Source organism: Salvelinus sp. IW2-2015, linkage group LG23 (genome assembly GCF_002910315.2).
Source record: "Salvelinus sp. IW2-2015 linkage group LG23, ASM291031v2, whole genome shotgun sequence".
NCBI classification, from domain to species: domain Eukaryota; kingdom Metazoa; phylum Chordata; class Actinopteri; order Salmoniformes; family Salmonidae; genus Salvelinus; species Salvelinus sp. IW2-2015.
Window position 1 is genome coordinate 30,474,133 of NC_036863.1, and position 23,386 is coordinate 30,497,518.

At 41.9% G+C, this 23,386-nt stretch overlaps 1 protein-coding gene across 2 annotated transcripts in view; it reads right to left on the reverse strand.

Annotated features, from left to right (window-relative positions):
- The window catches only part of LOC111951108 (transcriptional regulator ATRX), a 46,458-nt gene extending 30,344 nt beyond the window's left edge, over window positions 1-16,114 (reverse strand). Inside the window, exons 1-6 of one of the 2 annotated variants that reach the window (XM_023969125.2) lie at window positions 15,949-16,114; window positions 7,359-7,468; window positions 7,218-7,273; window positions 7,068-7,111; window positions 6,619-6,740; window positions 6,368-6,484 (exon numbers count right to left, since the gene is read on the reverse strand). In XM_023969125.2, the coding sequence (XP_023824893.1) occupies window positions 6,368-6,484; window positions 6,619-6,740; window positions 7,068-7,111; window positions 7,218-7,273; window positions 7,359-7,468; window positions 15,949-15,968 (469 nt within the window). In that variant the 5' untranslated portion in view covers window positions 15,969-16,114. Of the gene's footprint in view, window positions 1-6,367; window positions 6,485-6,618; window positions 6,741-7,067; window positions 7,112-7,217; window positions 7,274-7,358; window positions 7,469-15,948 lie in introns of those variants that run through there. The other variant, XM_070434510.1, reaches the window with a different exon arrangement.
- Window positions 16,115-23,386: the final 7,272 nt, after the last annotated feature.

Sequence of the window (23,386 nt, forward strand, 5' to 3'; positions counted from 1 at the left end):
TTTAAAGAATAACCAGGCATCGTCTACTGACGGAATGAGGTCAATATCCTTCCAGGATACCCGGGCCAGGTCGATTAGAAAGGCCTGCTCACTGAAGTGTTTTAGGGAGCGTTTAACAGTGATGAGGGGTGGTCGTTTGACTGCAGACCCATTATGGACGCAGCCAATGAGGCAGTGATCGCTGAGATCYTGGTAGAAGACAGCAGAGGTGTATTTGGAGGGCAGGTTGGTAGGATGATATATATATGAGGGTGCCCATGTTTACGGATTTGGGGTTGTACCTGGTAGGTTCATTGATAATTTGTGTGAGATTGAGGGCATCAAGCTTAGATTGTAGGACAGCCAGGGTTTTAAGCATGTCCCAGTTTAGGTCACCTAACAGTATGAGCTCTGAAGATAGATGGGGGGCAATCAACTCACATATGGTGTCCAGGGCACAGCTGGGGGCAGAAGGGGTCTATAGCAAGCGGCAACAGTGAGAGACTTGTTTCTGGAAAGGTTGATTTTTAAAAGTAGAAGCTCAAATTGTTTGGGCACAGACCTGGATAGTAAGACAGAACTCTGGCAGTTCTATCTTGTCAGCAAATGTTATAGTTAGGGATGGAAATTTCAGGGTTTTGGTGGCCTTCCTAAGCCAGGATTCAGACACGGCTAGGACATCCGGGTTGGCAGAGTGTGCTAAAGCAGTGAATAAAACAAACTTAGGGAGGAGGCTTCTAATGTTAACATGCATGAAACCAAGGCTTTTACGGTTACAGAAGTCAACAAATGAGAGTGCCTGGGGAATGGGAGTGGAGCTAGGCACTGCAGGGCCTGGATTAACCTCTACATCACCAGAGAAACAAAGGAGGAATAGGATAAGGGTACGGCTAAAGGCTATAAGAACTGGTTGTCTATTATGTTCGGAAGAGAGTAAAAGGAGCAGGTTTCTGGGCACGGTAGAATAGAKTCAAGGCATAATGTACAGACAAGGGTATGGTAGGATGTGAATACAGTGGAGGTAAACCTAGGCACTGAGTGACGATGAGAGAGATAGTGTCTCTAGAAACATAATTTAAACCAGGTGAGGTCACCGCAAGTGTGGGAGGTGGAACTAAAGGGTTAGCTAAGGCGTATTGAGCAGGGCTAGAGGCTCTACAGTGAAATAAGGCAATAATAACTAACCAAAACAGCAATGAACAAGGCATATTGACATTAGGGAGAGGCATGCATAGCGGAGTGATCATTGGGTCCAGTGAGTAACTGGGCGAGCTGGAGACACGCCGATTCAGACAGCTAGTGGGYTGGGGCTAGCAGAAGGGCCTTAAGAGGGACGTCGGAACGGAAGAAGTCAGTTGTAGCCCCTTCATGCGGTTACGTCGGCAGATCAGTCGTGATGGATCAGCAGGGCTCCGTGTAGTAAAAGGGTCCTGGCCAATTGGCAAAATAGGTATTGTAGCCCAGGAAATTTGGCTTTTGGACCTCTTCAGCTAACAGTCCGGTGTGCTCTAGAGAGCTAGTGGGCCACGGCTAGCAGGCTAGCAGATGGGCATTCAGGGGACGTCACGATGGRGGAGCCAGTTGAAAAAAAACCTCGGGCAGATTACGTCGGTAGTCCAGTCGTGATGGATCGGCGGGGCTCCGTATCAGCAAGAAAAGGGGTCCAGGCCAATTGGCAAAATAGGTATTGTAGCCCAAGGAGTGGCTGATGGACCTCTTCAGCTAGCCAGGAAATGTGCCTAGCATAGGCTAGCTCCAGGCTAATTGGTGCATTCTTTGGGACAGAGACGTTAGCCAGGAGAAGCCAATCGCTAGCTGCGATGATCCAGGTGAAGAGGTTCAGAGCTTGCAGTAGGAATCCAGGGATATGCAGAGTAAGAAGTCCGATACGCTCTGGGTTGAATCGCGTTGTGCAGACTGGCAGGAGTTGTCCTGGCTAAAGTTTAGCTGATGACCGCTAGCAGTGGCTAGCTGACTACTAGCTAGTTCGCTGTCTAGCTTCTGTTGGGGGTTCCGGTTCTGAAGTAAAGAAAATAGCAGATCCATACCACATTGGGTGAGGCGGGTTGCAGGAGAGTATGTTGAAGTTGGGGTTAAGAAAAATATACGCGAAGATAAAATATATATACACGGGACACGACAAGACAAAAGACGCCCAACTGCTACGCCATCTTGAAAACACGTAAGTCTGGTTTTCGACCCCATCATAGCACTGAGACTGCACTCGTGAAGGTGGTAAATTACCTTTTAATAGCGTCAGACTGCATCTGTCCATGTGCTCCTAGACCTTAGTGCTGCTTTTGACACCATCGACCACCACATTCTTTTTGAGAGATTGAAAACCCTAATTGGTCTACACGGACAAGTTCTTGCCTGGTTTAGATCTTATTTGTCGAAAAGATATCAGTCTCTATTAATGTTTTGTTCTCTGACAAATCAATTGTACGTTTCGGTGTTCCTCAAGGTACTGTTTTAGGACCACATACACGCACACAAACATACAGTTGAAGTCGGAAGTTTACATACGCTTAGGTTGGAGTCATTCAAATATGTTTTTCAACCACTCCACAAATTTCTTGTAAACAAACTATAGTTTTGACAAGTCGGTTAGGACATCTACTTTGTGCATGACACAAGTAATTTTTCCAACAATTGTTTACAGACAGATTATTTCAGGAGGTCTACAAACCTGACTCAGTTACACCAGCTCTGTCAGGAGGAATGGGCCAAAATTCACCCAACTTATTGTGGGAAGCTTGTGGAAGGCTACCCAAAACATTTGACCCAAGTTAAACWATTTAAAGGCAATGCTACCAAATACGAATTGAGTGTATGCAAACTTCTGACCCACTGAGAATGTGATGAAAGAAATAAAAGCTGAAATAAATCATTCCCTCTACTATTATTCTGACATTTCACATTCTTAAAATAAAGTGGTGATCCTAACTGACCTATAAGACAGGGAATTCTTACTAGGATTAAATGTCAGGAATTGTGAAACTGAGTTTAAATGTATTTGGCTAAGGTATATGTAAACTTCCGACTTCAACTGTATACACCACCCCTCCTTTGGAGATGCACACAATGTCAACAGTCTGCTATGCAGACAATACACAGCTGCACATTTCGAGCAAACATGGTGAAGCCCACAATTGCTTACCCTGGAAGCCTGTGTTTTAGACATAAGGAAGTGGATGGCAGCAAATGTTTTACTTTAAAAACTCTGACAAAACAGAGATGCTTGTTCTAGATCCCAAGAACCAAAGAGATCTGCTGTTGGATCTGCCAATTAATCTTGATGGTTGTACAGTCGTCTCAATTAAAACTGAAGGACCTCAGCGTTACTCTAGACCAGGGGTCGGGAACCTTTTTGACTAAGAGAGCCATGAAGCAAAAAAATTGAAATTTATTTCAGTGAGAGCCATATAATATATTTTATTTCTTTCAGGCAAGCCGCAAACGGCTAAGCACATTCCCTCTTGACAACCAACACACACGACATTGCTGTGCAAAAGCAGACCAGGATAGTTATTTCCAACTTCATCCAGCAGTGTTTTAAACTGGCGATCATTTAAGGCTCGAGCAACATAAAGTTGTTCACACGAATGACCAGGACATCACTCCCAAACTGCCTGTCAACATCTGAGCACAAAGTGCTTCCTGGTGTAGAATGCAATGGAAACTTAGGATGGGTCTATTTTCATGTCACGGAGAAAGCGCCAAAATCCTTTTTTATTCCCCACCATACACGGAGCACCATCAGTAACACTGAGAGAAGTTTATCCATAGGTAGATTTTTTTCTTGAGCAAACTCCATGAAAGACTTAAATAAATCCTCACCTCTTGTGGACCCTTTTAATGGCAGAACTGCAAGAGCCTTTCTTCGCGCAGTGTGTCACCAACAGCATATCTTGCAATCACGCTGAACTGCGACAAATGGCTCACGTCTGTTGACTCATCCAAAGCCAGGGAAAAGAACGGCGCTGCATTTATGTCCTTCACTTGCGTTTCCTCCACTTTGTTTGCCATCACGATGGTACGATCATGAACAGTTCTTGCCGACAGAGGCATGTCTTGTATCGTTTAATTATCTTGTCTTTGTTCGGAAGATCATCAAAAAGTTCATTGGCTACATCCAGCATGAACGTTTTAGCATACTCTCCATCTGTGAATGGTTTTCCGTACCTCACTATTGCTAAAGATCCAGCAAAGCTAGCGGAATTATAGTCACCTTTCCGGGTGCATACGCGGAGTTGCTGCTGGCTAGCTTGCACCCTGCTTAGTAGCTCTTGGCACGCTTTCTTTCTGCTGTCTCCCGCAGGGTATTTTGATGCAAAGGTAGCATGGCGCGTGTCGAAGTGCCGCTTAACATTCGACGTTTCATCAATGTAATTTTTGTCATTGCAAATTAGACACACCGCAGAACCTGCTCTCTCCACAAAGGCGAATTCTTYGGTCCATTCGTCCTGAAATGTACGATACTCGTCATCTTTTTTTMTTTTCGCCATCTTCTTCGTCGAAGGGTTAGCTTTGAGCTAATGACCGAGCAGACTGATTCAAAAGGAGGCGTTTACCTGTTTTACCTAGCAACGGCCAACGTAGGCCAGTATCATTTAATTAAAATAATGGACAATTGCTCCTGCAGCCCTGAACAGGACATGAGCAGTCGATGGATGGATTAAAACAAGGAGTTGTAGCGATGAGACAAGATAGTAATTACTAGCGATTGGATACCACGAAAATTGGGGAGAAAAGGGGATACAATTTATTTAAAAAAAAAATAAAATAAAAAAAATAAAAAAAGTGAGAATATTTTGTTTTATCTGCGAGCCAGATGCAATCATCAAAAGAGCCACACCTGGCTCGGGAGCCATAGGTTCCCGACCCCTGCTCTAGACCCTGATCTCACTTTTGACGAACATATCAAGAATATTTATAGGACAGCTTTTGTCCATCTTCGTAATATTGCAAAAATATAACTTTTTGTCTAAARATTWKGCAGAAAAGCTAATCCATGCTTTTGTCACTTCTAGATTAGATGACTGCAAAGCTCTACTCTCCGGTTATCCGGCTAAAGCATTAAATAAACCTCAGTGCTAAACACGACTGCTAGTATCTTGACTAGAACCTCCTCTCTACACTGACTTCCTGTTAAGGCAAGGGCTGATTTTAAAGGTTTTACTGCTAACCTACAAAGCTAACCTGGCCCAGGGATCCGAAGGTGAACGGCAAGGTACTGGAGCATCTAACTGCCCTTGCTGTCTCTGCCTGGCCGGCGCCCTTCTCTCCACTGGGATTMTCTGACCCTATTACGGGGGCTGAGTCACTAGCTTACTAGTGCTCTTCCATGCAGTCCCTAGGAAAGGTGCATCACTTGACTGGGTTGAGTCACTGATGTGATCTTCCTGTCTGGGTTTTGCACCCCCTCAGGCTTGTGTGGTGGAGGAGATCTTTGTGGGCTATACTCAGCCTTGTCTCAGGGTAGTAAGTCGGTGGTCTGTTGATATCCCTCTAGTGGTGTGGGGCTGTGTTTTGGCAAAGTGGGTGGGGTTATATCCTGCCTGGTTGGCCCTGTCCGGGGGTATTGTCGGACGACTTCCCGCTGTCTCAGCCTCCAGTATCTATGCTGCAATAGTCTATGTGGTGGTGGTGGGGGGGGGCTAGGGTTATATCTGGTGTAATTCTCCTGTCTTATCATCTAGTGTCTTGTGTGAATTTAAGTATGTGCCCTCTAATTCTCTCTCCCCCTCCCGGAGGACCTGAGCCCTAGGGCCATGGCTCAGGACTACCTGGACTGATGACTCCTAGCTGTCCCCAGTCCACCTGGTCGTACTGCAGCTCCAGTTCCAACTGTTCTGCCTGAGGCTATGGAACCCTGACCTATTCACAGGAGGTGCTACCTTGTCCCAGACCTACTGTTTTCCCCCCAACTTTCTTGCCCTCTCAACCTCTGAATGCTTGGCTATGAAAAGCCAACTGACATWTACTCCTGAGGTACCGACCTGTTGCACCCTCTACAACCACCAATTATTATTTGACCCTGCTGGTCATCTATGAACATCTTGAAGAACAATCTGGCTTTAATGGCCATGTACTCTTATAATCTCCACCCGGCACAGCCAGAAGAGGACTGGCCACCCCTCAGAGCATGGTTCCTCTCCAGGTTTTTTCCTAGGTTCCTGCCTTCCTAGGGAGTTTTTCCTAGCCACCGTGCTTCTATATCTGCATTGCTTGCTGTTTTAGGCTGGGTTTCTGTATAGCACTTTGTGACATCTGCTCATGTAGAAATTTGATTTGATTGATTACAAACATTAATTCATTGTCATTCTGCGGCACACTATTTTAGGGTAAAGGATATGCATTTTCATATTAATTCATGAAAGCTCACCTCCACGTCTCCTGGAAAAAACTCTCCTCAGATTACCAGATTTTCCACAAAGGAATTCTGTACCTCGGAAGTCATCTCTGACATTTTCTACCGGCTCAGGCCTCACCAGTGCAGTCCCTTTGTGCATAAGAAATGTAAAAACAAACGCATGGAAACAAAGGCATTTTCTGTTTATAAATCCAGTCATACATTATGCATTTCCAGGGTTAATATCCCCTTACACTATTGAAAGAAGTAGCAGAAAAACAAACCTTTAGGCAATCTTGTTACATCAGGATAACCGTTTGAATTGACGATCAAGCAGTCATCATCACTTTCATTTGAAGCACCAGATACATCCAGTCCACTGTGTTTAATCACAACGGAAGGTTTTCTGTAATACAACAAGTGACATTGATTAGAGCAGTGGTTTTTCAAACCTCCTCAGTGACCCCCAGACATTTCACAATTTTGTTGGAGCCCTAAACTAGCTCACCTGATTGACCTCAATAAGGGTGTGTAATTACTTGACAAATTGAATTGGGCATGCTAACTCAGGAATAGTTCAAATATATGGAATGGCTTGGGGTCCCAGTTGACAAGTTTGAAAACCTCTGCATTAGAGGATAGGAGTCTGACAAAATGTTTTTATGAGTTTCCTGTCCATAAACAACATGTACATAAACTAGCACATATGTCAAAATATTAGAAGAAAGCCCACCTCCTGGAACCACATCTGGACTGCTTCAAGGCGTCTGTTGAGGTCTGTATTCAACAAGAAATATGTAATAACTACATCTTCTAGATCTGCATCAATACTAAATATTCTTTGGTCTAGAACAGCCAATACTGATATTTTTCATGTCAATACCTCAATGGAGGTTCGGTCTGTTGAGTGTGGCTCCACACAGTCCTTGTTCGTTATACCTGTGAATTAAAATCAGCAGACAATAATGGCCAGACAACACCACTATACCTACTGAGTTAAAGGTGTACTTATTACAGTTCTCACCCTCAGGACTTTCAGTCACCAGTGTGTCGTCATCTTCCTCTGGAGCATGAGCCAAGAACCCATGCAGTTTGGTCACCAACACATTGAGCTTGCTCGTGCCAAGAGGAATGCTAAGAGGAATGACAGCCAAATTAATAAAAATCCAGCATACCTCACGAGTTTCTTTCTAGAAAGCTATACACCTTTGTTTAAATTCCTAACCAAAGTATGTGGATATGCCATAGCTACTGGTATGATGTGAACATATCTGTCCTTGACCTTCTCTGTCCCTTTACTTCAGAAACAGTTATCACGATTCAATAGGCTAGCTAGCTATTTTACCCTAATGCTAGCCCATTCATAGACGTTGACTACTTTAAGCGCCTATTGATGAAGGCATCTTCTTGCTGGAAGAATTTTGTTAAGAGCTCCAACACTTTCTCTAAACGTTAACCGAACCGCAAGCAATACGCATTTTGGAAACATAAGGAAAACATTTCATATCAGCGAGAAACATTTTTTTTAAAGGTGCAACACATACAGTAGAATTAGTTTGCCTTTTGGCATTGTAATTTCAGAATATGTCCAAATATATCTTGCGCTAGTGTTTCAAAGGATTACTTAAATCACGTGTTGTGATTAGCTGTGATATTCRCCGACTGATTTCTCCCGCCGGAACAGCAACTATTGTCAAAATGGGAAGCTGTTCTGACTTTGTGCATGCGTTATCTAGTGGAATTCGCTCTGTCATTTCCTGGTTGCTAAAATTCTACATTGTCTACTAAATTTCAGTTTGTGTGTAGACAAGCACTGAATAGTGTAGAGAATCATTGTACCATCTAAATCGCTGTGAAATATCTAACAAATAACAAAACAAAAAATGTTTTACAGCTGTTTGAAGCTGGTTACTTTCGAGTTTTCCACCAGCTGTAAAAACGTTATTGATAAGATACACTATACAGTGCATTCGGAAAGTATTAAGACCCCTTGACTTTTCCCMCATTTTGTTATGTTACAGCCTTATCCTAAAATGGACTTAAAAAACCAAAAAACAATCTACACACAGTACCTCATAAAGACAAAGCAAAAACAGGTTTAGAAATGTYTGCCAATTTATTCATTCAAAACATAAATACCTTATTTACATAAGTATTCAGACCCTTTGCTATGAGACTCAAAACTGAGCTCAGGTGCATCATGTTGTTTCCAATGATCATCCTTGAGATGTTTCTACAGCTTGATTGGAGTCCACATGTGGTAAATTCAATTGATTGGACATGATTTTGAAAGRCAYAMAMMKKTKWRTGYAAGGTCCCACAGTTGASAGTGCATGTCAGAGCAAAAAGAAAGCCATGAGGTCGAAGGAATTGTCCGTAGAACCCCTAGACAGGATTGTGTTGAGGCACAGATCTGGGGAAGTGTACCAAAACATTTCTGCAGCATTGAAGATCCCGAAGAACAGTGGCCTCCATTATTCTTCAATGGAAGAAGTTTGGAACCACCAATACTCTTCCTAGAGCTGGCCACCTGGCMAAACTGAGCAATCGGGGGAGAAGGGCCTTGGTTAGGGAGGTGACCAAGAACCCAATGGTCACTGAAAGAGCTCCAGAGTTCCTCTGTGGAGATGGGAGAAACTTCCAGAAGGAGAACCCTCTCCGCAGCACTCCACCAATTAGGCCTTTATGGTAAATTGGCCAGACGGAAGCCACTCCTCAGTACAAGGCACATAACCGCCCACTTGGAGTTTGCCAAAATGCACTTAAAGACTCTCAGACCATGAGAAACAAGATTCTCTGGTCTGATGAAACCAAGATTGAACTCTGTGGCCTGAATTCCGGAGGAAAACTTGCACCATCCCTACAATGAAGCATAGTGGCAGCATCATGTTTTTCAGCGGCAGAGACTGGGAGACTAGTCAGGATCGAGGGAAAGATGGACGGCGCGAAGTACAGAGAGATCCTTGGTGAAAAGCTAATCCAGAGTGCTCAGGACCTCAGACTGGGGCAACTGTTCACCTTCCAACAGGACAACGACATCAAGCACACAGCCAAGACAACGCAGGAGTGGCTTCGGGACAAGTCTCAATGTCCTTGAGTRGCTCAGCCAGAGCCTGGACATGAACCCGATCAAACAGCTCTGGAGAGACCTGAAAATAGCTGTGCAGTGACGCTCCCCATCTAAACTGACAGCGCTTGAGAGGATCTGGAGAGAATAATGTGAGAAACTCCCCAAATAGAGCTTGTAGCGTCATACCCAAGAATACTTGAGGCTGTAATCGTGGCCAAAGGCGCTTCAACAAAGTACTGAGTAAACGGTCTGAATACTTATGTAAATGTAATATTTCATTTTCTATATATTTCCAAAAATGATAAAAACCTATTTTTGCTTTGTTATTATGGGGGTATTGTGTTTAGATTGATGAGTGGAAAAAGCTATTTAATCAATTTTAGAATACGGCTATAACATAAAATGTGGAAAAAGTCAAAGGGTCTGAATACTTTCCGAATAAACTGTATATACAAAAGCATCTGGACACCCCTTCAAATTAGTGGAGTCGGCTATTTCAGCCAAACCCGTTGCTGAGCACATAGCCATGCAATCTCCATAGACAAAACATTGGCAGTAGATTGGCCTCACTGARGAGCATAGCGACTTTCAACGTGGCACCGTCATAGAATGCCACCTTTCCAATCCGTCAGTTTGTCAAATTTCTGCCCTGCTAGAGCTTCCGCGGTCAATTTTAAGTCAAATGATACTTATTTGGCACATGCGCCGAATACAACAAGTGTAGACTTTACCGTGAAATTCTTACTTAAAAGCCCTTAACCAACAGTGCAGTTCAAGAAGAAAATATTTACCAAGTAGACTAAAATAAAAAGTAATAAAGTAACACAATAAGAATAACGAGGCTATATACAAGGGGCACCAGTACCGASTCAATGTGCAGGCTAGTTGAGGTAATCTGTACATGTAGGTGGGGGCAAAGTGACTATGCATAGGTAAAACAAACAAACAGAAAGTAGCAGCAGTGAAGAAAGAGGAGGGGGTCCATGTAAATTGCCCTGTGACGATTTTTATGAATTGTTCAGCAGTCTAATGGATTGGGGGTAGAAGCTGTTGAGGAGTCTTTTGGTCCTAGACTTGGCGCTCCGGTACCGCTTGCCGTGCGGTAGCACAGAAACTCGAGTGACTGGAGTCTGACAATTTTTWGACTTTCCTCTGACACCGCCTATTATATAGGTCCTGGATGGCAGGAAGCTTGGCCCCCAGTGATGTACTGGGCCGTTCGCACTAGAGGTCGACCGATTAATCGGAATTGCCGATTAATCGTGGCCGATTTCAAGTTTTCATAACAATCGGAAATCGGTATTTTTGGGCGCCGATTTGCCGTTTATTTTTACACATCTTTATTTAATCTTTATTTAACTAGGCAAGTCAGTTAAGAACACATTCTTATTTTCAATGACGGCCTAGGAACGTTAACGACAGATTTTTAACCTTGTCAACTTGGGGGATCCAATCTTGCATTGATTACATTGCACTCCACGAGGAGCCTGCCTGTTAGCGAATGCAGTAAGCTAAGGTAAGTTGCTAGCTAGCATTAAACTTATCTTATAAAAAAACAATCAATCAATGACTGTCATTGCTCCAATGTGTACTTAACCATAAACATCAATGCCTTTAAAATCAATACACAGAAGTATATATTTTTAAACCTGCATATTTAGCTAAAAGAAATCCAGGTTAGCAGGCAATATTAACCAGGTGAAATTGTGTCATTTCTCTTGCGTTCATTGCGCGCAGAGTCAGGGTATATGCAACAGTTTGGGCCGCCTGGCTCTTTGCGAACTAATTTGCCAGAACTTTACGTAATTATGACAACATTGAAGGTTGTGCAATGTAACAGGAATATTTAGACTCATGGATGCCACCCGTTAGATAAAATACAGAACGGAATAAACGTTTTGTTTTCGAGGTGATAGTTTCCGGATTAGTCAAAGGTATATGGTTTAGAGAGAAATAGTCGACGCGTTATAATTCCTGTAATAACTTGCGGCTGAACTTGACAGGGGTTCCTTCGTTATTTTACAGTTCATGTCTTCCATAGAGAATGTCTTGATCTACTTCAAATAAGGTCTGTGTTTCGTGCAGGCTTAAACCGCCTCGACGTTTTGATACCCGTGTAAATCTCACTAGGATAAGGTAACGTTTGTCAACATATTTTCATAAATCCACTCTACAATTTTATATATATTTTTTTATCTTTGCTTATATTTAATCAATATTGATCAGAGTTACCTTGTCCTATGGATATCTACACAGTTATAAAATTGGCACGGTGATGTAAGCCTACACGAAACACAGACCTTATTTTAAGTGAATCTAAAAATATCCTATGGAATAAATGAAGGAACCGCTTTTCAGATTTTGCTAGGTGTCATGGGAATTATGACTCGCACTTTGGTTGTCAATTCTTACCATGCCCATTAAATTAATTAAAATAGGATTTCCTGCATATAGAAATTAAAGTTTTTGTTTTCAACATTCATCACAGGTAACTTAAACTCTATTTTYATTCAAACAGTTGAGAGTATTTGTCTCCTAAGCAGACTCTTCAGTATCATTGTCACTTCAGAGCTGTGTGCGTGTGTGTATTTATGTATTATATTAAGTTTTTTTTTWAAGTGTTCATTGTTCATTCAGTATTGTTGCAATTGTAATTATTACAAAAATGTGTGTGTGTGTGTATGATATATATTAAAAAAAATATATATCTTTTTTTAAATAAAATCGGCATCGGATTTTTTTGTCCTCCAATAATCGGTATCGGCATTGAAAACATAAATATGGTCATTATGGCCAAAGAGTTCTATTTGCGCTTCATCAGACCAGAGGACATTTCTCCAAAAAGTACAATCTTTGTCCCCATGTGCAGTTGCAAACCGTAGTCTGGCTTTTTTAATGGCGGTTTTGGAGCAGKGGCTTCTTCCTTGCTGAGAAGCCTTTCGGGTTATGTCGATATAGGACACATTTTACTGTGGATATAGATACTTGTACCCATTTCCTCCATCTTCACAAGGTCCTTTGCTGTTGTTCTGGGATTGATTTACCCTTTTCGCACCAAACTACGTTCATCTCTAGGAGACAGAACGCGTCTCCTTCCTGATCAGTGTGACGGCTGCGTGGTCCCATGCTGTTTATATTTGCATACTATTGTTTGTACAGATGAACGTGGTATCTTCAGGCATTTGGAAATTGCTCCCAAGGATGAAGCAGACTTGTGGAGGTCTACAATTTTTTTTCTGAAGTCTTGGCTGATTTCTTTTGATTTTCTCATGATGTCAAGCAAAGGGGCACTGAGTTTGAAGGTAGGCCTTGAAATACATCCACAGGTACACCTCCAATTGACTCAAATTATGTCAATTAGCCTATCAGAAGCTTCTAAAGCCATGACATCATTTTCTGTAATGTTCCAAGCTGTTTAAAGCCACCGTCAACTTAGTGTATGTAAACTTCTGACCCACTGGAATTGTGATACAGTGAATTATAAGTGAAATAATGTCTGTAAAAAATTATTGGAAAAATTACTTGTCATGCACAAAGTAGATGTCTTAACCGACTTGCCAGAACTATGGTTTGTTAACAAGAAATTTGTGGATTGGTTGAAAAACAAGTTTTAATGACTCCAACCTAAGTGTATGTAAACTTCCAACTTTAACTGTTTATCTCCATTTAGCAGGATTTCCAGTAGGAAAATGTGGCAGTGGACAACGTGACCAGGAAGATTTTAATTTACCGGCCATTTGAGAAATTTACCATACATTTACGCATTGGGTGTGTAACCCATTAGGGTGTCCACCCACGGTGCTCAGAATGACAGAAATCACATTTATACTTAACGATTTTACTGAGTTACAGTTCATAAGGAAATCAGGCAATTTAAATAAATAAATAAATTAGGCACTGATCTATGGATTTCACATGACTGGGCAGGGGCGCAGCCATGGGTGGACTTGGGAGGACATGGGCCCACCCACTGGGTAGCCAGGACCAGCCAATCAGAATGAGTTATTCCCCACAAAAGGGCTTTATTAAAAGACAGAAATATTCCTCAGTTAATTCAAATGTCCGGRTGGCTGGTCTCAGACGATCCTGCAGGTGAAGAAGCCGGATGTGGAGGTCCTGAGCTGGCATGGTTACACAGTCTGCAGTTTTGAGGCCAGTTGGAAGTACTGTAAAATTCTCAAAAAAACGGAGGCTTATGGTAGAGAAATTAACATTCAATTCTCTGGCAACAGCTCTGATGGACATTCCTGCAGTCAGCATTCCAATTGCATGCTCCCTCAAAACACGAGACATCTGTGGCGTTGTGTGACAGAAGTCCACATTTTAGAGTGGCCTTTTATTGTCCCCAGCACAAGGTGCACCAACATGCAACAATTTCAATGATTTTACTGAGTTACAGTTCATATAAGGAAAATATTAAATTTAAATGAATTCAATAGGCCCTAATCTACAGCTTTCACATGACTGGGAATAGATACCTTAAAATCAAAGGTAGGGGAGTGTATCAGAAAACCAGTCAGTATCTGGTGTGACCACCATTTGCCTCATTAGAGTGACATCTCCTTCACATAGAGTTGATCAGGCTGTTGATTGTGGAATGTTGTCCCACTCCTCTTCACTGGCTGTGCAAAGTTGCTGGATATTGACGGGAACTGGAACACATTGTCGTACTATTMGATCCAGAGCATCCCAAACATGCTCAATGGGTGACATGTCTGAGCATGCACAACCGGTTAAGTTTGAATTTTATTTTATTAATCATTCAGCCTGATTAACCAGACTAATGTCCATGTTACAGCACTTGTTTACAGAAGGTACACAGAGGCGATCACCTGTGCCAATTAGCTATCTGTTCRAACACCTGTGTGTAAGTAACTGGGGAGGAAGTGTAGTTTTCCAACTGGAGGCACACAGCATATAATCTGTACAAATCTGCTACGGTAAGTGTATAGTTTTATTTTAAAGTTTTTCTTTTTTCCCCCTTTTTAAYAWTTTTTTTMTCCCCTTTTCTCCCCAATTTTCGTGGTATCCAATCGCTAGTAATTACTATCTTGTCTCATCGCTACAACTCCCGTACGGGCTCGGGAGACGAAGGTCGAAAGCCATGCGTCCTCCGAAGCAGAACCCAACCARGCCGCACTGCTTCTTAACACAGCGCGCCTCCAACCCGGAAGCCAGCCGCACCAATGTGTCGGAGGAAACACCGTGCACCTGGCCCCCTTGGTTAGCGCGCACTGYGCCCGGCCCGCCACAGGAGTCGCTGGAGCGCGATGAGACAAGGATATCCCTACCGGCCAAACCCTCCCTAACCCGGACGACGCTAGCCCAATTGTGCGGCCGGCTGCRACAGAGCCTGGGCGCGAACCCAGAGACTCTGGTGGCGCAGCTAGCACTGCAGTGCCCTAGACCACTGCGCCACCCGGGAGGCCCCCGAAAGTTTCTTTCTGGCTGTGTATTTTCAAAAATCGTTTTGCAAGCGATGATTGGCTTTTCTAAACGTTAAAACAGTGTCGGAATTGTATACTGAACAAAAACGCAATGTAAAGTGTTGGTCCCATGTTATATCTGCTGAAATAAAAGATCCCAGAAATGTTCAATACACACAGCTTATTTCGTTCAAATTTTGTGCAGAAATTAGTTTACATTCCTGCTAGATTGCATTTCTCCTTTGCCAAGATAATCCATCCACCTGACAGGTGTTGCATATCAAATAGCTGATTAAACATGATCAATACACTGGTGCACCTTGTGCTGGGGACTAAAAGGGCMCTCTAAAATGTGCAGTTTTGAGGGAGCATGCTGACTGCAGGAATGTCCAACAGAACTGTTGCTAGAGAATTTAATGTTAAGTTCTCTACCATATGCCACCTCCAACTTAATTTTAGAGAATTTGGCAGTACATCCACCCAGACTCACAACCTCAGACCACATGCAACCACGCCAGCCCATGACTTCCAACCCTGCCCTGTCATGTSAAATCCAGGGCCTAATGAATTTAACTCAGCATACTGATTTCCTTATATGAACTGTAACTTAGTAAAATCTTTGAAATTATTGCATTTGAACACTAAGGTTTTTCCCGAGAGCTACCCTAAAAAATACCAGGGACTGTTTTSCCAAAGGTATCTTAAGACTAAATACACCATATTTTCCTAACGTTGAACTTAGCCTAAAGATGCTTTTGGGAAACCGGGCTCAGATCATTGACAAATCAATTATCTAGCTCGTTAGCTAACGTTAATGTACGTCATTCAACTAATGTATAGCTAGTTAGCTAGCAGTAAAGCTTGTTACCTAGCKACATAAATACCAAACAATAACGTTGGGCAAACATAGCTAGGTCTCTCTTGATGTATGTACTAATTATGTAAATGTCAGAAGTTGAAGTCGGACTAGTAGCTTGAATGTGAGGACTGACTACTTTAGGACTTTAGGAAGCTAGCAGGCAGCAAATAAGCTAGCTAGTTAAGGTTAGCGATCTACGGCTTGCCCTACTAGCTACAGTGGCTTGCTCAGGCAGCTGAACGGTCGATATGTTTGTTACCTGAGCATCTCTGCGGACATCTTGAGCTGGTCAAAGGCACCTTATGCAAACGGCGCGCACTATATGGGCTTACTCCCACAAAATTCCACAATTTCCCTCATTATTGCAGGTAATTTTTGTTTAGGTCGCTAACACAATGCAATAGTCAGACTAGCTACGCAATAATGGCGGTGTTTCACGAACGCTTTCATCATTGCGACTGCGCAAATTTGAAAATGGGCGCGTTCTAGTCTGTCCTGTGTGGTCGGAGCTGCAGTCATTTTGAGTTCAAATGTTAATTTGGCCGCTTCCTGGACATCTTTTTATAGTAGGCTACTCGAGTTGCGCAGATGATCTCACAATCACAACGCCTGGGCGCCACATTAGTATTGTAAAGACCCTTGGGTCATCCTTACCATATCCCCTAAGTGGGTTAATAAGGATCGGACCCTTTTTTAAATTTTCGACTAAAATGACACCCAAATCTAACTGCCTGTAGCTCAGGACCTGAAGCAAKGATATGCATATTCTTGATACCATTTGAAAGTTAACACTTTGAAGTKTGTGGAAATGTGAAATTAAGATTGAAGAATATAATACATTAGATCTGGTAAAAGATAATACAAACAAAAAAACATGCRTTTTCTATATTTTKTCCCCCATCATCTTTGAAATGCAAGAGAAAGGCCATTAAATCACATAGGAGTTTAGGGGCCATTTAGATTTTGGCCACCAGATGGCAGCAGTGTATGTGCAAAGTTTCAGACTGATCCATTGAAGCTTTGCATTACTGCACAAAATGTTGTATCATCTCTGCCCAAATGTGCCGAATTGGTCAATTGATACATTTTCAAGTACATAACTATAGAGAACATACAAAAATTATATGGTAATAAAAAAACAAGTTTACAAACTCCCGGGAATGTCATAAATTATGGATAATTAGCTTCCCTACAGAAAAGATAATAACCTTCATTCATCTAGATTGCCGGGCGGGGTGGGTGTGGGGCCAGACACAGCAGGGGTTCAAACTGTAGAACCCAGTTTCTACATTTGAAGGTGAATGTATCAAACCAGTTGCCGTGATAAAAGTTTTTGTTGTTATGCACTTTCCTCAAACAATAGCATGGTCTTTTTCACTGAAATAGCTACTGTAAATTGGACACTTCAGTTAGATTAACAAGAATTTAAGCTTTCTGCCCATATGTAACCGATATGAAATGGCTAGCTAGTTAGCGGTGGTGTGCGCTAATAGCGTTTYAATCGGTGACGTCACTCGCTTTGAGACCTTGAAGTACTGGTTCCCCTTGCTCTGCAAGGGCCGCGGCTTTTGTGGAGCGATGGGTAACGATGCTTCGTGGGTGTCAGTTGTTGATGTKTGCAGAGGGTCCCTGGTTCGCGCCCGGGGCGAGGGGACGGACGTAAAGTTATACTGTTACACATATAAGACATGTCTATGTCCTGGAAAGTTTATTGTTACTTACAACGTCATTCTAGTCACATTAGCGAACGTTAGCAACAACCTAAGGTTAACCTCTATTGGAGCAGTGGTTCGCAAGTCTGCCTGTGGTCTAAGAGACACAAGTTCAATACCCGAAAGAGGCAGTGCACAGTCTTTGTTCACTGCACTGGTATCATAAGTAGGATGGTGTCATTGGAAAGGCGTTTGTGGCCACAGCCACACTCTCCTGAATGAAGAGGGTAGGTAGTGGAACAAGTAACAACCCGTGCCTAGGGTTACAATCTCCCACAAGTGGGTTAACCCTATAGGAGCAGTGGTTAGCACTGGGGAAGCTACTCTGAAAATATAGTCTTCCAAGCTACCAATTACTAAACTACCTTTAAAGGGAATTTCAAGTGGGATGGAAATATTGGCCCACAACATGATTTGATTATAATAGACTGTAGACTGTTCATCTTGGTAAGGGGTGTACATTTACTAACTTGCACACGATCAGGGCCTGGTTTCTGTGTTTTTGTATTGGGCTGATCTTAACTTTTTTGTACATAATCTTTACATCATCTTAGCTTCACACACACACCCTCCCTGCTATTAGGGTGTCCTGTATTCATGACAGCCCTAGTGGCCCGATACTTCCCCGACAGTTTACCTTTATCTGGTTGTTTTCTAGATTTCTCCTGGTTCTGCATATGTATATAGTGTTGTATATGTTTTCCTTTTCTTTCTTTTTTTTTGTAGTTTTTCACCTTTATTGCTATCTTTGAGAGTTTGGATTAATTATAGTAACCACATTCCCTGTGTACATGTGTTTTTGTTCTAGTAGAAATACATCTATAACATGTTCTATTTTATCCTGTATCTGATATTATGACACCTTGTGGCCCTTTTGGGTACTTTAGATTACCACAGGTGTCTGCAATTACCTCTGGCTCGCTGTGTGGCCTTATCTGTCCCGCTATTGTTTGTGGAGATATGCTCTGATGAAGGTCGACTGACCGAAAGCTCAGCTATAATTAAAAACATTTGCATCTGACTGGAAGTGTGCAAAGACTTTTTCCTGTTTCTACATAATGTTTTWGCCATCGTTTCCTATGACCGAAAAGAGCTTCTGAACATCATTACAGCTATCACTGACCTCCATTTGGACAAAGAGTTCTAATTCAATGAGTCTGAGACATATTGATTATTGTGGACCAGGCACAAATCCTGACACTCGAAGAAGGATGGATGAGGCGGGCCTATAGAGGCCGGTGTGCGGGATACCTGAAAAGACTATGTTGGAGAGTGGATAAATCGCCTCTACCCTTCGATCTATTGGCATGTCACCTGTGCAACCACTGGAGAATAAACTGCATGAGCTCGGTTCGATACTATCCTTTAGATGTGATGTGAAGAACTGTAATATCCTATGTTTCTCAGAGTCGTGGCTGAACAAGGACATGGTAAATGTAAATTTAGATGGTTTTCCTATATATCAGCAGGACAGAACGGCTGCATCGGGGAGAAGCTCAGAGGTGGTGTGTGTCTCTTTGTTAACAACAACTGGTGCGCAATCTCTAATATTAGGAAGTCTTGAGGTTTTGCTCGCCTGAGTTAGAATACCTCATGATAAGTTGCAACCACACTATTTACCAAGAGAGTTYATATTATTTGTAGCTGTCTATTTACCACCACAAACCGATGCTGGCACTAAGACTGCACTCAAAGAGCTGTTATAGGGCCATTAGCAAACAAGAAAATGATAACCAACAGGTGGCAATCCTAATGGCCGGTGACTTTAACGCAGGAAAACTGAAATCTGTTTAACCTGATTTCTACCAGCATGTCACCAGTGAACTAGAGGCAAAAAAAACTCGAGATCACTTTTACTCCACACAGAGACGCATAAAAAKCTTGCSCTCGCCCTSCATTTGGCAAATCTGACCATAACTCTATCTTCCTGATTCCTGCTTACAAGCAAAAACTCTATCAGGAAGTACCAGTGACRCGCTCAAGAATCAGATGCTAAGCTACTGGACCATTTTGCTAGCACAGACTGGAATATGTTCCAGAATTCATCCGATGGCATTGAGGAGTTTACCACATCAGTCATCGGCTTCATTAATAAGTGCATCGATGACATTGTCCCTACAGTGACCATACGTACGTATCCCAACCAGAAGCCATGGATTACAGGCAACATCCACACTGAACTAAAGGTTAGACCTGGTCAATACAGGACAAAGATCAAATCCTACTACACCGGCTCTGACGCTCGTCGGATGTGGCAGGGCTTGCAAACTATTACGGATTACAAAGGGAAACCCAGCCGCGATCTGACCAGTGACGGGAGCCTACCAGACGAGCTAAAATCTGTTATCTGGTGTAATTCTCCTGTTAGCTCGCTAGCTAGCTAACGTTTTCTCTAGTCCAACGTTAAACCAACTCGGAAGTTCATAGACATTAAAAGTTCCTCCATAGAAGCCGCTCCTCCGTAGGTATAATYTTKGGGGCCTAATTCAAATAATGCATGTCATAACAAGATGTCCAGTACTTCAACTCAAGCTTCCCCCATTCTCACTCTCTCTCTCTTTGCAGTTACTGCAAAATAGAATTTGTTCCTAATGACTTTCCTATACAGATTAAATTGGTTACCCGCTCCACAGCAAGCTGCTCTATCTGCACTGATTGGTGAAGTAATTTAATATTGAGCTAAATGTCAAAKAATATATTTCAGAGGTTTAAAAAGGAACWATATAAACTGATACTTTTTGTGGTTTCGAACCGGTTCAGAACATTATTTTGCTGGAACAGTGGAATGGAACAAAAACAATAATGGTTCTGTTTAGAACGAAACGATTGGAAAATAATTTTGGTTCCAATCCCTGTGTCTGCCACTAGTAGATCACCAATCCATTGTACGTTTTAATGCAAAGCATAACATGCCCATATTATGCCAGCTACAACATTGGAAAAACACTAGTTTACTGTATATTATAGTGAACTTTCAGTGATTTAAATTACATTCGAAAACAGTAAAAATGGATGGTAAACATTTTGTCACGTCTGCCACTCGTACATCACTAATCCATTGTCATTAACATTGCAAATTATAAACTGGGTGGTTCGAGCCCTGAATGCTGATTGGCTGACAGCCATGGTATTTCAGACCGTATACCATGGGTGTGACAAAACATTTGTTTTTACTGATCTAATTACGTTGGCAACCAGTTTATAATAGCAATAAGGCACCTTGGGGGTTTGTGATATGTGGTCAATATGCCACGGCTAAGGGCTGCGTCCAGGCACTCCGCATTGCGTCGTGAATAAGAACAGCCCTTGGCCTTGGTATATTGGCCATATATCACACCTCCTCCTGCCTTTCAGTATATTCAGTATAACATGCCCATACTAGGACAGCTTCAACATTGGAAAAACACTAGTTTACAGTATATTACAGTGAACTTTGAGGGAACATAATTCAATTTTAAAACAGTAAAAATKGATGTTAAACAATTGGTCACACGTTTGCCACTAGTAGATCACTAATCCATTGTCCCTAATCCACATGCCAGCTACAATATAGGAAAAACACTAGTTTACTTTATATTACAGTGCAATTTGATGGACTATCATTTTAATTTTAACACAGTAAAATTGGATGGTAAACATTGTCACATGTCTGCATGAATGAATGCCTTAATTAAAATCACTCAAAGTTCACTGTGATGTACTAGTGGGAGTGTTTACCATCCTATTTTACTGTGTTAAATCTGTATCAAAATTCATTACATTTATATTTTTTGTCACTGGCCTATACACACAATATCCCATAATATAAAAGTGGAATAATGTTTTATTATTWAAAAAAAATGAAAAGCTGAAATGTCTTGAGTCAATAAGTAATCAACCCCTTATGGTAAGTTCAGCAGTAAAAATGTGCTTAACAAGTCACATAAGTTGCATGAACTCACACTGTGTGCAATAATAGTGTTTAACATGGTTTTTGAATGACCACCTCATCTCTACCCAACACATACAATTATCTGTAAGGTCCCTCAGTTGAGCAGTGAATTTCAAACACAGATTCAACTACAAAGACCAGGGAGGTTTTCCAATGCCATGCAAAGAAGGGAACATATTGGTAGATGGGTAAAAAATAAAAAAGCAGACAATGAATATCCCTTTGAGCATGTTGAAGTTATTATTTACACGTTGGATGGTGTACCAATACACCCAGTCACAACAAAGATACAGGCATCCTTCCTAACTCAGTTGCTGGAGAGGAAGGAAACTGCTCAGGGATTTTACCATGAGACCAATGGTGACTTTAAAACAGTTACAGAGATTGATGTCTGTGATAGAAGAAAACTGAGGATGGATCAACAACATTGTAGTTACTCCACAATACTAACCTAATTGGCAGTGAAAAGAAGGAAGCCTGTACAGAATAAAAATATTCCAAAACATGCATCCTGTTTGCAACAAGGCAAACTCTCTCTCTACCGCACCTGCTGTCTCTAACTCTGAATGCTTGGCTATGAAAAAACAATTGACATTTACTCCTGAGGTGCTGACCTGTTGCACCCTCTACAACCACTGTGATTATTATTTGACCCTGCTGGTCATCTATGAACATTTGAACATGTTGGCCATGTACTGTTATAATCTCAACCTGGCACAGCCAGAAGAGGACTGGCTACCCCTCAGAGCATGCTTCCTCTCTAGGTTTCTTCCTAGGTTTCTGCCTTTCTAGGGAGTTTTTCCTATCCACTGTGCTTCTACATCTGCATTGCTTGCTGTTTGGGGTTTTATGCTGGGTTTCTATACAGCCCTTTGTGATCGGCGGATGTAAATAAATGTGATTGATTGATAATAATACTACAAATAAATGTGGCAAAGCAATTCACTTTTGTCCTGATACAAGTGTTATGTTTGGGGCAAATCCAATACAACACATTACTGAGTACAACTCTCCATATTTTCAAGAATAGTGGTGGCCGAGTTACAGTTTTGACTTAAATCTGCTTGAAAATCTATGCAAGACTTGAAAATGGTTGTCTAGCCATGATCAACGACCATTTTTTTTTACCAGGTAAGTTGACTGAAAGCACAATCTAATTTATAGCAATGACCTGGGGAATAGTTACAATGATGAATGAGCCAATTGGAAGCTGGGGATGATTAGGTGGCCATGATGGTATGASGGACAGATTAGGAATTTAGCCAGGACACCAGKGTTAACATCTMTATTCTTACAATAAGTGACATGGGATCTTTAGCGACCACAGAGAGTCAGGAAACCCATTTAACTTCCCATCCGAAAGACATCCCCCAACACAGAGCAATGTCCCCAATCACTGCCCTGGGGCATATATTGTAATTTTATTATTTTGACCAGAGGAAAGAGTGCCTCCTACTGGCCCTCCAACACCACTTCCAGCAGCAGCTGGTCTCCCATTCTGCAACTGACCAGGAGCAACCCTGATTAGGTTAAGAGGCAAGCCAGCAGGGTGATATGCTGCTGTCAATTTGACATAGTTTGAAGATTTTTGAAGTGTAGCGTGTTGACAAACAATGACAATTAAATCCATTACCTTAAAACTGCAGTGGGCTAAAACAGGGTCACACAGAGTGTTTTTTCGTAGTATTAAACAAATCTACTTTGTGTGCTGTTTGTAGTGTTTGTATGTCATGACTGTATTTACATCTTGCTTTAACAATTTAACATTTGCGGAAAGGCACCCCCGTTAGGCTGAAATAAACGATTTGGTATACTTTTTATTATGGATGATTGAATAAGTGTGATTCAAACTGTTTGCTTCGAATGATTTGCAGCTGTCTTCTCTACTCTATCTCTGCGTGCATCCGACTCAGTTTCCCTACCAGAAAACACGCGATACCGTAAGGTGTTGTGTATTTGCTCACTACATTCAGAAGAAGAAAATATATATTTAAAAAAATATATATATATTTTTTTTTTAATTCAGAAGTAAACGTCAGAGTGGGTGGCTTAAC